We start from the raw sequence: 17,968 nt of genomic DNA on the forward strand, positions 1-17,968 counted from the left end.
ATGCTTACTATGGGCTGTTTAGTTTTCAAAAGCATTCATGCTACAGTAACATTCAACTGACTTCCAATCTTTAATGGCAAATATATAAACTATTACTTACTTAAAATCAAAGAGCTTGAAGGAATGTCAGGTATTGTCTAGGAACTTATAAATGCGGAGACAGGATTCCCTGTAATTAAGCCTTCTCTGAAAGAACACTCCTTGGATGTCTTTAAAAAGATTTCTTATAGGAGATTATCTGTGGGCCACTATGTTATATGTTACTCTTGGATTCAGAATAAATGTGCAAGATTGTATATGGAACAAGTACTTAGGGTACCAACATTGGAAGGGAGGTAGGATGGAACTTCTGGTTGACTTGAATATGCACCTCAGAGTGCTTTGTGTAGCATATTGTGCACTACAGCATTTTATATTTTTTGAGTTATAAGCTTCAATAAAAAAAAATTCAAAAAAAGAACCAATTCTAAAAACAAAAATGAGGTGAGCAGCATAATTTATAAACACTATGCTTATAGAGGCACCATTTTGGTATGTGTATTTTGCCTCCAGCCAAGCAGACACACTGGCTGTACATGTACACATCATTCGTAATATTTTGGAAATACTTTGTTTGTGCAAAAAACAAGAGTGGAAAATAAAATAAAAAGTAGCAGAAAAACTCTGGCTTCATTAGCTTATTCCTCAACTGTATTCATCAGTTCTTACTTGTATTGAGAAACATTTGCTAATTGCCACCTGACCATTCCTATAGCTCAGATCCACTGCCTGCTGCTTCTCTCTGTGGCAAAGAATAAAAACAGTGAATTCCATTATCTTTAGTGCAGTTCTTTAAATATTTGAAAGTAGATCTATCCTCATTTCTCATATTTAATGTAGTATTAACATATTTTTAAAACTTCTCTTTCATTTCGTCATGGATATGTTTGCACACATAGTCAGTGAATCCCAAGTCATGGAACCGACTGTACATTTGTGGTCAATAATGGCTATAAATGGTGAGTTCGGGGTCTAACCAGGCATTCTGAAGGCATTCAATATTTGTCTTAAATTGAATTATCCATTGTTTCCAATTCCAAGTAATCATAGATGAAGCCAAACTTTGGTTCTTTATGCATGTCCAAATTTGTTCTTTTTGGATTTAGTGAGACCAAATCCCTGCCACCTCCCTTCCAAACATTATTCTTTAGAGAATTATGTTTGCATTTCAAATAAAAAATGTATTCAATATGTTCGACTAACTTAGCACATGCTTTTATAGTATCTTTCTATCTTCTCAGCTTTCTGACAGGTAATAAGAGATTGTGGGTTATATATTTGTTTATTAACATCGCTATTCAAGTTGTACCACTAGAAAAAAATGACATTATGTCTGCCTCTGTTGTATATTTATAAGGGTGAAATGCTCCTCTTGTGAAATTTTGTCATCTGTAAAAGCTGCTACTGTAGAACAATGAGAAATTGACATACTTTATATTGAGGTCTGTTCTGACTTTGAACAGACACATGCATAGTATTGGAACACAGTTATTGTTTTTGTAAACCAAATAATGTATTTTGCAGCTTGCTTACATGTATATTTTAAATAGGCAGCACTAATTAGACAAGTTACAGAATCTAATTTAAGTTTTGGGAAATAGGCAGTATGCTGCAAACATTGTGCGCAATAAATATGAATAAATAGCTGCACTTGTAATTCCTACTCGCAAAAGGGCACATTTGGAGGACATGAACATACAAAATAAAGAAATTCTAATTTGAGTACATTGGAAGGGCAGAGCTGTGTGAAACCTATATACTTAGAGATATTTTTAAAACTTTATTTTGATGTCTCTAGGGCTGCCTTTTTCAACCTTCGGTCCACAGACGTAGTTGACAGCATCAGGGGACCCAATGTTGAGAAAGGCTGTTATAGTGTATGTAGATATGCATGCAAACAACTTTTATTCCATTTTTCCTCAGAACAATTGCACAGCAAATATGAAAAGCTGTAAAAGTTAGTAATAGACATTGTGGAATTTTATAACAGTAAGGGGAAGAACTCTGGTAGTTGAAGTGGTATTTATGAACAGATGCTCATCTTTGTGGTATATCAATCAATACACAGACAGAATGCTACTCATCTATTGCCTGTCTCAAAGGCCTTTGTAGCTCACATGCTTAGTATTAGTGATTTTCTTCCTCAGGTGCAACGGCGCACACATTTGGAGGCTTTGTTTCTATAGGAGTGGTTAGAGCAAACATAATACGTTCTGTTGTACTGCATCTGTTGTCACCTTCAGTGGCTATAAACGTAATAGGTTTCTCTCATTCCCACATGGAGAATCATGTTTGCTTCCAGTTGCTAAGCAGGAAGAGTTAGCAGGAGGCAGGGACTTATTTGCTTCAGATTAATGGGTTTCTCATGGTCAAAACCTAAGATGGTGCCGTGCTTTCCCCCTATTTAATTGTTGCAGCTGCATTGCCATAGCACAGTTGACAAAAAAGAATTGCACTTAGTAGTGTGGGCTGAAACTGATTGCCTATGAAAGCTAATTGGGAACTTTTTTCATTATTGCCTCTTGCTTTGTGGGTCTTTTCTCCTTTTCTGAAATACTTATGAGTAGAGCAGTCCAGCCCCTGGATCTTTCATGCTGGAGGAGGGTTGGATACTTCTACCGGCTGTTCCCAGCTTACCCATGGGGAATAGACAGTGCAAACTGCCAAAATAGGGTGTACTGGGGCAAGGAGGAGGAGGAGTTCAAATAGGCAAGGATCTGCAGGACCCTTAGCCAGTAACAAGTTATGCTGAGAGACCTAATCTGGGTCTATTTGCTGTTCAGGCATGATCACTTCCTGTGAAATTGCGGGTGTGCCTCATATAACAGTCCAAAGGATTTTAAAGAAATCTCTCATGGACCAGTTGGTCTGCTGCAAAGCACCAGAGGCTCATGAGTGTGTGCACATGTGTCCACATGGACCTCTGTGCATTCTGGGGTCTAATTGTAGCCTTTGGAGTGATGTAGCTTCAAAAAGGTTTACGGCAATATTCTATGCCTCCTTCAGGGTGCTCTTCCTTCCTGGGTGAATTGATGTACGAGGCTGTGGAAAGCATAGCTTTATGATAACTTTCTCCCCACTTTTAAATAAAGACTCTCCATGTGTGTGTGCGTCTGTGCATGCGTGCATGTTTAATGACAGTGAAGATTTTCAAATTCATGCTGGAGTGAAATACAAATAAAGTGGAATTTCCTCATTTTCCTTCTGTATGGAGAATAGAGCGGTATGATTAGTTTCCTACATGACTACACTTTGGCACAGCTGTAGTATTCAGATCTGCAACTAATATGTATGCCTAGAAGTGCTATATTCTGATACATTATTTAACTTTTTGCATATAGTATGATCTTTTATTTATTCTGTGTAAACTTTATTCTTCGTGATGATGTTCTTACATATATTATCCATAATCATCCACTCGGTACTGCTGGCTTGTTGTACTGTATTTATCTTTACTATCTACTCTGCAAGTGTTTGCAGAGTAATAGCAAATAAGTTCAAATTTTCTTTTGAATGTACAGATATGAAATATACTGATATTCTCAGTGTCAAGGTTATAACCATGACTTAGATTTCAAGTCCTGAATAAATCTAATTGGATAAAATATATGTTGATTTAAAATAAGACTAAAGGGTTATTCATATCTGTGTGTAAGTCATATGAAGGACAGTCTTCACATGACAATTGTGCCACATCAGTTTCATATGGAAAGTCGCCTGTTCATATTGCTCTGATAAGAAAAGCTTGATCCTGGAATATAGCATGACAAACAAAATACAGGAAACCTAATATCCCTGCTGTTGCTGTGGCTCACCTTTCACATGAAGGTCATTTTAGACAAATGCCTTCCCATATGAAAGTAAGTTATAGCTTGTATGTGCAAACTGTACACATATATTTGGTGCCTGCTTGCAAATGTGTATTGAGGTTCAGTAACTTAACAGGCTGTTTATTAAGACAAATCCCGTTTACCTTTTCAACTGTGAGGCCACAGTTGTGGCGCAGTGCAGCTGGCTGTCATTGCTGTGGCTTCTCTTCCCACACACCTCAACAGCCATCGGAATAATCATTTCCTCTCCTGTTGGCTGAGGTGGGGGAAAGGGGTTGAATTTTTCCCGCCCACAAATCTAGGAATTGTGGGTGGGTTTTGAGCACATCGTCAGGGGGCGGATCCAGTGGCGCAGGAAGGGGGTGCAGTGGATGTGGGACACCCCAGGAGTCATCACTGAGGGGGGTGACAAATAGGCAAAAATGTGTTTTTGAAAAAAATAACTCCCGCACCCACTGCACCCCCTTCTTACGCCACTGCAGGAGCACTCTCCCCTCCAGTGATTTCCAGAAACCAGAAGTATTGCCACCTCCAACTTTGCAGGCAGAACACAGCCTTTATGGCTAGTAGCCTTCAACAGCCCTCTCCTCCACGAATCTGCCCAATCCACAGGCGTAGCTAGGTGAGGCAGGGGGCACTGGGCGCCACACCGCAGGGCCTGCAGCATGCCTGAGCTATGCATTTCTCCTGAGAGGGAGGCGGCAGGCAGACTGCCTGCAAGCTCCTGACATCCACACTACTTTTTGAGCAGCGCGGGGCTTGTGTCTGCCCACTGCCTCAGCCGCCCTACAGCTGAGGGGGAGGCTGCAGAGAGACTCCATGCAGCACACCCTGCCTTGGCTCACCCCGCCCCTATGGGCAGCTCACTCCGCTCCCGGTTGCAAGAATCCTAGGGGAGGTGCTTCTGCCCAATGCCCAGGCAAGGGCTGAGGGGTGATCCTTATGAGTTGGTCTTATTCAATGTACCGTATTTTTCAGTGTATAAGACTAGATTTCCCTCCTAAAAAAAAAAATGTACCCAGATATATCTCCCCCCATTTCCCTAAATCCGAGTTCCCAGAAATAGGGGGCATCTAATACATGGGCGTGTCTTATAGACGGAAAGAATACGGTATGTCATAGGGCAATCCAAACCCAGGATCAAACCCCAATTGTAATCAGCCAGCAGACTGACTGGATGGTTCAGGATAGCCCTGCCTACTTACATCTGTAATCAATAAACGCTATGGCCTGTTTTGATCCCAGATCATCCACTTAGGTTATTTTTTGCTTCTAACTCCCCAGCTTCAGGGGTGGTGTGCTCACTGCACCAGGGCACGCAACTGAATATTAATACACATTATCGTGTGGTTCAAAGTCATCTAGAGGAAAATAAAATAAGAATCATTAGAATGATAGTAACCTGATCCTTAATATGCATCTGATTTCAATTTTTATGTTGGTTTCCTTGCAATTTTAAGGTCAGTCTTCTATACTGGCAGCAACTGAAAGTGTGGATAAGGATATTTTTTTCATGAATTGTATTTTCTTTTCAGTGGGATGCTATAACAGAAATGGATGAATATAATCGCCCCATCCACACTTACCAGGTATGTAATGTTATGGAACCCAACCAGAACAACTGGCTTCGTACAAATTGGATCTCTCGTGATGCAGCTCAGAAAATTTATGTGGAAATGAAGTTTACACTGAGGGACTGCAACAGCATTCCATGGGTACTGGGAACATGCAAGGAAACATTTAATCTCTACTACCTGGAATCAGACGAATCCCATGGAATTAAATTCAAGCCAAACCAGTACAGTAAAATTGATACTATTGCAGCTGATGAGAGTTTTACTCAGATGGATTTGGGTGATCGCATCCTTAAACTGAACACAGAAGTTCGTGAGGTGGGACCAATAAACAGGAAAGGATTTTTTCTTGCTTTTCAAGACATTGGTGCGTGCATTGCTTTGGTCTCTGTCCGTGTTTACTACAAAAAGTGTCCTTTCACCGTTCGGAATTTGGCTATGTTTCCTGACACTATTCCAAGGGTTGATTCTTCATCTTTAGTGGAAGTACGAGGTTCCTGTGTGAAGAGTGCTGAGGAGCGGGACACTCCAAAATTATATTGTGGAGCAGACGGGGATTGGCTTGTGCCTCTAGGACGATGCATCTGCAGTGTTGGGTATGAAGAAGTGGATGGTTCCTGCCACGGTAAGAAAATTGTTCTTAATTAATTCCAGGACACTTTTTGTTTTTTGTTTTACCACTTGGCCTGTTGTCCAGGTTTCACTGAACTTAATGGCGAAATCAGTTTTAATAGGAGATGGATTGAGCTCATGATCTATTTTACTGTTGTAGGTTGCTCAGGATATGTTCAGATCAGAACTGTTTTCAACAAAGAATACAGAATGTGCATGTTCAGGGAAAACAAAGTTGCTTACTTGTAATAAATTAATGGGTAAAGCACAATAGTTTTTCGTTTGTTATGAAGAATGCAAAATTTAAGTTGCTGCATGAATACCAAATATGATTAATTCAATGGAAGATTAAAGTGTTACTGCTATGTACCTAAGGATCAGAGTATCATAGAATTGTAGAGTTGGAGGGGATCCTGAGGGTGATAAATAAATTCATAAGTGTGAAACTATACAATATATAAAGGCAATATTTGTCTTTAAAGCACTACATATTGTATGAGATAAAATAAGCAGTTACTTCTGAGAAAAGAAACCGCAGATACTTTGCATGAATACTAAAGAACAGGTAGACGGTACATCCCAAGTATTGTATGGGAGGTCACTGCAATAAATTTTTCTGCTGCACAGTTACTTTGGTACTAGTTATTTCTGTGTTCTTTCTCACAGAAACAAATGCTCAGTGTGAATCATTACAGTGTGATCACTATATTTGCAAGCGTATGTAGAAAAGATTGAAATGTATATATTGTTAGTAAGTTGAGGCTATAAATGAAGGCTTTTGACAATGGAGTATGAGGGAATTTATTTGCGTCTCAATATAGTACCTCCCCATTTCAGGTTAAGCAGTGGACCATGGGAAAAAATAACATTCTGATATTTGGGCATGTGAATAAATATTAATATATATTAAATATATATAAATATAAATATATATATTAAGTATTTTATTTTATTTCTATTTGATTGTTTGTATAAATTTGTGAACCACTTTTTAATACCAATATTCTTGGGCAGCTTACATCCATGAAAGAAAAACATGCAAACAGATAAAGCTTCTGTGATGGGTATCTACCTAGATAACCTGTTTAATATGACTAATAATTACAAATAATAAATATATGTTCCATTAAACTTGGGCTTAAATAGAAACAAGATAAAAGAAGCAAATTGGTTATGGAATGTCCATCTTTTTGGCTCAACCAGCCACCACAGCTTGACCTAGCATTCAAAATAAACAGATAAGATAGCTCTGAGCTTAATGTTCTTGAAAAACTCTTTGATTAAAGTTCTCATAAGAGCAAATTAAAGTTGTGTACTAATGCTAGTACATTAATCTGGAAATGCAAAATGTAACCACATTATTATTTGGGTTTGGGCGAGGTGGTAGGACAGTTAGAACATCAGTTAGCCCATGAATTGTGTCCAAAATATATTAATAATTTCTCATATAAAGAGTAGAACTATATCTAAATGCTCCATGGCCAATTATAAATCTATATATTAGTCCCCCACCCCACCTCTCCTGTACCTTTTGACTGTGTATATTCAATAAGAGGATAAGGTCTGTTACAGAACCAAGAATGCCTAGGCAGAAGCATAATGAACTTACAGTAGAGTACCTAAAAGCATGCTTATTCAACTATTTCCATTTAATTGCTTAGAGGGTGGGAAATTAGTGTTTAAACAGATCATGTTGTAAGATGACTATTTTAGTAGTTCCACAGTTCGGCTTCCTATAGAGACAAGTGGTTTTATGAATTATTCTCAGGGGTGAATTGCATTTTCATACGTCTGTACATCTTTGAATGGCTGTTCTAGGTTGGTGCTATATTTGATGTGTTTTTAAATTCTACACAACACATTTGTGTCCATGCATGTGTAAATGAGTTCTAAAGTAAGCTGCAAGATTAAGAGCACTAAAAATCCTCTCCTGTCTGCCAAATGTTTTTTTAAAAAATGAACAGTAACAAAGAACTGCTCAAATCTTCTGGTTCAGTTGTCAGTCTCCGTATAAGCAATCAATTGCCTTGCTCTACAGTGACTGGAAACGTGGTCTGGAAATGTCTGGAAAATATGCACAGCAGCAGCAGACCATACAATCAAGAGCTGTGTGACCAGTGTAGTTCAAGAAAATGGCTTGTCACCTAAGACTGGTACGGGAAACCAGCTCTTATCCTCTGAGCCAGAGCAGCTGCAGGCCAACAGAACTGTTGTGTCAGTCTTTGGAGCAGCCCCTTCTTAATGCAAGTTTGAAAAATCCTCTATATGACCTTGTATGACATTGTCAAGAGTGTCTCAGCACTAAATGCCCTAGCTTGGAAGATCTAGATAGAGGATAGAGAAGTATGTGTAAAACTAGCCTGTTGCAGAAAGATAAAATGTACATTCATTGCTTTTGCTTCTGGATCCATGTGCCATGTGGCCCCCCAAAAGGTTCCCCAAAGGGAATGTGGCCCTTGGTCTGAAAAAAAAATATCTATCCCTGGTATAAACAATTAGAGGCTTTTAGAGACGATTATTACCAGCCATCAAGCATCTTAATCCCTCTTTTGGAAAGTAAGTGTTTTTCAGAGATAAACCTTTCATCAGGAACACCTGCTTGTATGGGGATATATATTGTTGCTTAGGACAGCACATTTTAATCACTAGGTTAAAGCTTTAGGGAGGAAAGCTTTGGAGATACAAACTTTAGGAGAGCGTGTTCTCCTTCATGGAGAGCACGGGTTGTGGTGGGTTTAACAAGACACCTCACTGTTGCCGGACGGGGTAGTTTGGATGTCCACCGTTGTGATTGGGCTCCTCTTGTTGTTGGTGAGAGTTTGATGTTGCCAATTATGGACTGACAGCCTTAGGTTATATATTCTCTGCGTGTAGCATGGAGCTTCCTCTTTCCACTGTGCGCATCTGATTTTAAAAGAAGCATTTCTTTTAAAAAAACGGTTGTATTGCTCCTTGCTGGTACGTTGAATTTATACTTCTATTTCTTACGTTTGTCCCTTCCTTCTTTTCTTTCTTTGTTCTGTCCGTTCTTTGCTTTACCCTTAGTTAGAATCCTACCCTCGCCCCTTTTCCCCTCCCCACGGGCAAATTTTAATCAGTGCCACTGACAATTAAGCTGTACTTATTTTAAAAACTGTTTTTGTTGTTGTGTTATAGGGAGTGATAAAGAAAATATCAAGTAAGACCTTTTGCTATAGCAATGATTGGTATCTTTTTCTATATGAAGTTTTAATTTATCTTGTTCTTTTCTAGTTTATTTAAAATATATCTATATTTAGGTTTGGGTAATATGTAAATTGGGGACGCGGGTGGCGCTGTGGGTAAAAGCCTCAGCGCCTAGGGCTTGCCGATCGAAAGGTCGGCGGTTCGAATCCCCGTGGTGGGGTGCGCTCCCGTTGCTCGGTCCCAGCGACTGCCAACCTGGCAGTTCGAAAGCACCCCCAGGTGCAAGTAGATAAATAGGGACCGCTTACTGGCGGGAAGGTAAACGGCGTTTCCGTGTGCTGCGCTGGCTCGCCAGATGCAGCTTTGTCACGCTGGCCACGTGACCTGGAAGTGTCTCCGGACAGCGCTGGCCCCCGGCCTGTTGAGTGAGATGGGCGCACAACCCCAGAGTCTGTCAAGACTGGCCCGTACGGGCAGGGGTACCTTTACCTTTACCTAATATGTAAATTTATTTAAATTTAATCTTTCAATTGTTTAAAACAGGGATGGGCAACCTGTAGCCCTCCTTGATCAATCTAGTTGGGACTAATGGGAATTGGAATTCAGCAACATCTGGCTCCCCCATCCCTGGTTAGAAGGCAAGGGATCAGCTAAAAATTATTTCAAAGCTGACAGCTGACATTTTTCAGTTGAAAATGTGGAAAATACACTGTACACACTCCATTATTGCTATACCTTAATTCTTAGACATGCAGATAACATTATCTAAACTCATACATGTTTCTAATATTTATAATACAGTGGACTTATTTAAGACATAAAACTTCATCTAATCCTAAATGAAATGAAAGCAGCACATTGTACAGCATTGATTTTTTGCACACACACAAAATCCATATCCAAATTTATAAAATAGTAAGCTATTTCCTTTTTACTTGTAGTCATTACTCGATGAAAAAACTGTGTTTTCCTCCTGATGTACATTGCAACATGAAGCCACAGCCATTCTCTTTTCCTGGCAAACATGTTTGTGTGTTACATTACATCAGCGGTCAGTAACTTTTTTCAGCCATGGGCCGGTCCACCATCCCTCAGACCATGTGGTGGGCCGGACTATATTTTGAAAAAAATAATGAACAAATTCCTATGCCCCACAAATAACCCAAAGGTGCATTTTAAATAAAAGGACACATTCTACTCATGTAAAAGCACGCTGATTCCCAGACCGTCCGCGGGCCAGATTGAGAAGGCAATTGGGCCGCATCCGGCTCCTAGGCCTTAGGTTGCCTACCCCTGCATTAGAGCAAGAAGCATGCATAGCTACAGTTTTAAGAGTACATTTTTGGGCAACAACATGAAGAAGAAATATGAGGTACAGAAACCTAATAAAAGGCAAATACTAAAATAATGAATGAGTGAGAATGCAGTGCCTAAGTGATGCTTAAATCTGGAAACATCTTCAGTCTAGTAATATAATTACATTTTATAAAGTATCATTTAATGCCATAGATATGGTAATATCTCTAGGAAACAACATAAAATCAAAATCAGACTTCTAAGATGATCATCTGTACTTTCATTGGAGTAAGTTACTAGTGCCTGCCATATTTTTATCTAAACCACACAATAATGCCTATTTCCCTTTGGGTTAGTAATTAACTATCAAAGCATTATGCTGAGAAATGTACTTTCAAAATCAATAAAGGATTTCCTTATGAATAGTGTAGCTTGGGAAATGCAACAAAGTTCATACAAGACCTAATTCATATTAAATCTCAAGAAGCAAGCATAGATCTTGGGGATCGTTAAGAGATCATGTTTATTTTCTTAAAATACTTAAGAAACATTTTTTTGCAATACAAAAATACATTGTTGAAATAAGTACTTGCAAGTATTGTGAACTAAACAAACTAGCCACAAATTAGTTAAAACTCAGAGTAATAACTCTTCGGTTGTTGACAAGATCTGCATTCTCCTTGGGATGTTTTGATTCCAATACAGTACAAATTTCCTTCATTGCTCCGTAAAAATGGGCACTTCTTAATTCCTGAGAGCCAGTGTAGTGTAGTGGTTAAGAGCGGTAGTCTGCTAATCTGGGGAACCGGGTTTGAGTCTCCGCTCCTCCACATGCAGCTGCTGGGTGACCTTGGGCCAGTCACATTTCTTTGAAGTCTCTCAGCCCCACTCACCTCACAGAGTGTTTGTTGTGGGGGAGGAAGGGAAAGGAGAATGTTAGCCGCTTTGAGACTCCTGAAGGGGAGTGAAAGGCGGGATATCAAATCCAAACTCTTCTTCTTCTTCTTCTTCTTCCTGCTCCAAATGTCTTTTTATGATTGCATGGAACTTTTCCTGGGTTTTACTATGATGGTTTTGTACATGCCAAGAAATTCCCTACCAGCACCGTATTTCCATTCCTTACACATTTTCTCAAGCCATTTCAAGTATTATCTTTGGTGTACATGGAAACCTTGAGTACAAGAGTATAATTTATTGGATATTTCCCATATCTGGATTGGCTGCAGATGCCACAGGCTGGATCTTTGTAACAAAACTGGGATTGTACTGTCTCTCTCAGTGTTGTTGGGACATCTATTTAATGAGGATGACTTTCATGCGGATACTGCAAAATATTGAGTTCAACTGCTACGCGGAAGCATCCTCAGTCCACTAAACAAGCCAATTAGCTCCTAGCCTAGGAAGGATTAGCAGTCTCATCTTCACCCACAGGGCAAAGCAGTGAATCTCCTACTTTTCTATTGCAGCAAAACTGTATTCTGTCCATATTAGCTTCTTCTTTTTTAAAAAAATAATAAATCCAAAATCACTAAATATGAATTGATATTGGCAACAGAATGCTAATCAGCTCTTGAGTATTTCCCCAGGACTTTGTCTTGACTACATTTCCATCCAGTAACTACTCCAATCCAAGACATGAAATAATATAATTCACATTATGCATTCCCACTTGTGCTTTTTAGAGAACAAAATTATAATCAAAATATGCAGATTGCTTCCTTTCTGGACTTTCCCCCCTGTATCTCTGCAAGCATTATTTCCTTCGTGTACTACACTAGGTGGCAGTATTCTAATACCTAATCAATTACTGTAGTTACAACAGAAAAGCATATATTGACCAGGCCTTTGAAGACGATCAGCTAAATCAATGTTGTTTTCCTCATGCTGTAGTATTGTTAGTATTATGATTGCTTCTGATTTGATTTTACTTGATGTTTTAGTTAAAGTCTTTTAGACCGACATTTTAATATAAATTTCTCTGGGACCATTTGGAGAAGGGTGGGCTATAAATATAAATAAGAAATAATAAAAAATTAATAAATAAACTTCAGATGTTATTGCTTCCCTCGTTGCTTGTCTTAGACTGCTAAGCAGAGCTTGAAAATTAACGTTTATAAAATTCTCTATTAAATCCAAGATGAATTGTACGTCTATGCTAGAATGCATCCTTTCCCTGCAGAAGGTCCCAGATTCCAGCAATGGCATAGACTGTTTTTTTAAAAGAATCTGGTAAAATGTAATGGAATATATTCCTGCCTGAGACACCAGAAAGCTGCTGGTAATCAGAGAAGACAACATCAGGCTCAAATAATCTGACCTGGCATAAGGTAGCTCACAATGCTCCTAGAGTTCAGAATTACCCTTTTACACCCACCCACAAAGTTAACACATCACATATATCTGGGTCAGCACTAATCCAGTATGTCTCCTAAGCAGACATTAGATCAAGTCTGCACAAAAAAGTTTTGCACCACTCTCTATCTCTTCCCCCACCCTTTTTTAAATGTAACTAGATCTGACTTTCACACCTGACCTGGATCTCCCATCAGAGACAAGGGCTATAATCTATTATATGTACTCACTTGGGTTCTGTCCGTGTGGAGTGCCACACAGGCTGGACCCATCTCATTCTCTACAGTTTTAGGGAACAGCGCCCTGTGAAATACAACTGTGTGCAGAAAGTAAATCCCACTCACGTGGTTCTGTGTACACACAGTAGAAGCCCTTAGCTCACATAACACACTGTAGTCGAAACAAAATAAAAAATTTCCTTCCTGTAGCACCTTAGAGACCAACTAAGTTTGTTATTGGTATGAGCTTTCGTGTGCATGCGGACACAATTTTTAAATTTTGTTTCAACTACGGCAGACCAACACGGCTACCTATCTGTAACTGTAACACACTGTAGTCCTGAAATGAATGCAAAAACACTTTACCAGAGTAATTCCCTCTCAATATGTAATAATCTTTCACTGCCTTCACTGAGATTATCTGTAAAATACTTTTTGACTTGTATGATGTTGAGATTTTATATTATAACAATGGAATACATTAGAAACTGGAACTCATCAAAATGGTACTGAAGGAGGAGGAGGAGGAGGAAGAGGAGGAGTTTGGACTTGATAGCCCACCTTTCACTCCCCTTAAGGAGTCTCAAAGCGCCTAACAATCTCCTTTCCCTTCCTCCCCCACAACAAACACTCTGTGAGGTGAGTGACGCTGAGAGATTTCAGAGAAGTGTGACTAGCCCAAGGTCACCCAGCAGCTGCATGTGGAGGAGTGGGGAATCAAACCCAGTTCGCCAGATTACGAGTCCACCTCTCTTAACCACTACACCACTACTGGAAAAAGTCTCATTCCTTAAATCTTTGACCTTGTCATAGCACTGGAGGACATAGCAAAAGGGTCACACTTGTTTTGATGGCAGGACGATGACCTGATGAGGACATTCTTTAAAACTTCTAATTTGAAATTGATGTAACCCACAAAGTAAATGTTCCTAGGAGATAAAGATGGATATTTGAAACTTATCTTTTGCAGTTTGCGTTAACCAAGATATTCACTCTATCTGCAGAATAAATTATGTAAAATAAGTCTCCTACCTACCAGTAAAACATCTAACAGCGTCGAAGACTGCACTTGAAATGTCTCTCTTTTAAAGAAGTGTTACTTCAAAGGGATAATGATCAAAGTGTGCATAAATTCCCAAAGGATATGAGACTGTATGCACAGAAGGATTTTACTCTAAACACCAACAATGAATGCTTAGTTATTTGGAATCTACTTATTTTATAATAGTCTCTATGTATGTAAAATGTCTTAATTTTGCTATGACAGCTTGGCTATATTCCCACAAGCTAAGTATTTCAAAACTGATCCTACATGTATTCGCAGACAAGATGAAAGTGTTAATTCTAATTAAAATGATGTACAGTCCAATAGCATCCATAATAAGTCTTCATTTGGAAAAAGTTACAGAAATATTTTGATAACTTCCAATGTGGGTCAAACATTTATGCTCCAATTGTTTTTTTCACAATCCATTCTATTTCTGGGACAATGCAATCTTTAACAGAATCTTTCAGGTTCTTGAATGTGTCTTTAAGGAATTGTACCTCAGAAGGCATTTGTATTTAAAGCAAAAATGTTTTTTAATATTCTTTTTTTATTTGGGGGTTTTGCTTGTGTTTTAGGCTGCATGGTTCATAAATGTTAAAATACCAAAAATAAAATTGTAACAGTTATATAATGATAATAACTAGTATTATTATGAAATATTCCTACGTTATAATTTAGAACAGTGTTTCCCAACCGGGAACCACCAGGATATTCCAAGTTTGTTTGTTGGTTTGTTTCCAACAGGAGGGGGCAATTGCTGAGGCTCCAGTTTTGACCACTGCTTGTAGCTGCTGCCACTGCTGGGCCAGGTGGCAGCCTGGGCCTGACTCTGCAAGGCATGGGGTGCAATCCACCCCAGCGCCTAGCAAATCGGGGCCTTCAGATGTTGCTGAGGGGCACAGGGCCCGTCAACAGCATCAGCTTAGCTCTGCTAGGTGCAGGGTGAAACCCACCGCAGTGCCTAGCTAAGCAGGGTGGTCTGGTGCTGCTGACTTTCATCTAGTAAATAACTGTCTACTCAGAAGAAAGCTGCACTGAGTTCAGTGGGCCTTATGCCCGGGTAAATTTGTGTGGGGATATAGTGTTTTATCTAGGCAGCCAGGGCTCCTTCATATGACAAGATCTTTTACACCGAGTCAGTGAGGACCACTTGCCTTTAAAAATTCTCCTATATATACAGAACTCCCTGTGCACCTTTTGCAGACCCTCCAAGTGTCCCTATTTTCTAGGGACAGTTCTGGATTTACAGAAGTTGTCCCAGTTTCTGATTTGATCCTGGAATGTCCTGCTTTTCCTTAGGATGTCCCTATTTTTAGTAGAAAAATATTGAAGGGTATGGAGTTATCCAACCCCCGAGCCATCTGAAGGCAGCCCTATATAGGGAAGGGGTTTTGAATGTTTTGTTATGTTTTTATATATGTTGGAAGCTGCCCAGAGTGGTTGGGGTATAAATTGTAAAATTAGTATTATGGAATAGGACGTCCTATTTTCATCAGAGAAATGTTGGAGGGTATGCTTTTGTACTGTGTCAAATAACTGGGGTCAAATAAGTGTTGTTTACTTTTAAAATACATGGAAGATGGATCTCCCTCGGGAAGTTCTGGACTCTCCTTCCTTGGAGGTTTCTGAGCGGAGGTTATCATGGATGCTCTAGCTGAGTTTCCTACGTTGCAGGGGGTTGCACTAGAAAGATGACCCATGGGGTCCCTTCCAGCTCTATTATTCTATGTTCTTCTGCTTCAACAATATTTCATTATGTTCCTTCATTTTATATAATTATATTTTGTATAAATTTAAAAAAATAAAATAAAACACGTTCTATTTACAAACAAAACATTTAAATAGCTACCTTTCTACCAGTAGGAAGGGGGTGGGGGGCCACAGGAAAGAAACAAGGTTGGAAGGGGGCCACAGTTGAAAAAAGCTTAGGAAACATTGATTTAGAACACAATGTGCAGAATCAAATAGTATTAAATTAATATTTTATCACAAATTTGTATTGTACGCAATACTTGAAGTGCTGGCTTCTTTGAAGATAGGAGATTAGGTTTTCTGGATTAAGGTCTGCACAGGAATAATATAGAACTATACAGATTTGTGGAAGCATTGAGAAAATGTCATCGTTCAAACAGAACTTCCTTGCCTTACAACTTTGCCCAATCTAGTAATGCTAGATTGACATACTTCAGTGCAATATCCGTATTTGGTTGGCATTACCAGCACAATGCCTCAAATTGTGATCTGAACTGCGAAGAAGTCCTTTCACCCTATCATATTATGATGCCACAACTTGTTGAATTGAATTGTATGTGCTTTAAGAAAAATTATTAGCAAAATGTCATATTGGATTTATAAAAAATAGTGACCCATATTTTGAAAAATAAATTGTGGGTTACCTGTATTATGTTTGGGTAAATCTACAATATATGAAACAGATTATCCAATCTCAGTTCCTGTTGAATCAGCATCGCCTCTTCTCACCAAATGTAAAAATATTAAAATGTATCTTTGGGCCTGAATTATGATGAGGATGGCACTACGGAAGCATCATCAAGCAATGTGACCTTGATAATTTTCCATTAGTGTGAGCTGTTGATTTTATACATATGTAGTAGCTATTATATTTGAGCTCTCTGTGCATATAAATATGCTGAGTTTAAACAGCCAGTGCATGAAGCAAACCTGTCACAAGGCTTTATAGATCTGTTTTAAACATCAGTTTTATCAGCCATCTGACATTTGCATGTAAATGTATTGCACTGACATTTAAAAATAACTACTTACCCTGCAGAGTGCTGAAATTCCAAAAAGCCCATAACTCAAGTTAGAGTTGAAATAAAATCTTTATAGATGATTGTTTAAAGTTGTGTGGCGTAGCTGAAATCAGAATAAATTTTGAATCTTTTTTTTACATTCTTTCGTATAATATTAATACATAAAGTTAGTGCAATATTAATAGAGCAAGGAACAACTGGAGAAATGCATGTTTGTTCAAATATCAATACAGAAAATTATAAATTGTTGCACGGTATCCTAGCTTTTCAGTTCTGGCTATTAAATTCATAGCAAAAACATCTACGGTAATAAGTTGGATCGAAAGGTGTAAGGAAGATCTTCCTTCATGGAGAAATGAAGAGTGGTAACACCACAGCAAACCCAAAATGCTAGAATTCCACATTGTCACACTTCACAGATATCCTCTAACAATGTGCACTAATAACTTGGTGCCCTCCAGCCACAAGGGACCTTAATTCGGTGCATACTGCACATACCTATAAATCTGCATAATGGCAACTGGCTTACAAACCATCCAAGTGTCCCTATTTTCCAGGGACAGTTCCAGATTTACAGAAGCCATCCTGGCTTCTGATTTGATCCTGGAATGTCCTGCTTTTCCTTAGGAAGTCCCTATTTTCATCAGAGAAATGTTGGAGGTTATGAGCCTACAATGATAAGAATTAATACAGTGGGAGAGGGAGTTTATCCATTTCTTCGCCTTGTGTTGATGAAAATCATTCTTTTGAAGAGGCTATTTGCATTTGGAAGAAAGACACATTTAACCTAACATTCTGTTTGTAACAATGTAACATTTCATAACAGTATCCCTGCCAATGTACACGATAATTGACCAAATCCAGCAATGGCTACCCATGTGAAGGTGTAGGATTCTGCACCCAGATCTTGGTAGATCAGGTCCCACACATGAAAGAATATGCAAAAACATTGATCCATACTGGTTTTGTCCATATACAGATTCAATAACTAATAGTTGGTTTTGGTTGGCTTTGACAATACTGACCACATGTTTGGAAGAAAGTTGACTAAGTCCCTTTT

At 38.8% G+C, this 17,968-nt stretch overlaps 1 protein-coding gene across 3 annotated transcripts in view; it reads left to right on the plus strand.

The window, feature by feature from the left end:
• EPHA6 (EPH receptor A6) overlaps window positions 1-17,968 on the plus strand; it is a 365,265-nt gene that overhangs the window by 78,814 nt on the left and 268,483 nt on the right. For all 3 annotated transcript variants that reach the window (XM_077927237.1, XM_028726795.2, XM_028726794.2), the window contains exon 3: window positions 5,405-6,068. In XM_077927237.1, the coding sequence (XP_077783363.1) occupies window positions 5,405-6,068 (664 nt within the window). The remainder of the gene's footprint in view (window positions 1-5,404; window positions 6,069-17,968) is intronic.

The sequence above is a fragment of the Podarcis muralis genome, chromosome 4, assembly GCF_964188315.1.
Source record: "Podarcis muralis chromosome 4, rPodMur119.hap1.1, whole genome shotgun sequence".
In the NCBI taxonomy this organism is placed as follows: Eukaryota; Metazoa; Chordata; class Lepidosauria; order Squamata; family Lacertidae; genus Podarcis; species Podarcis muralis.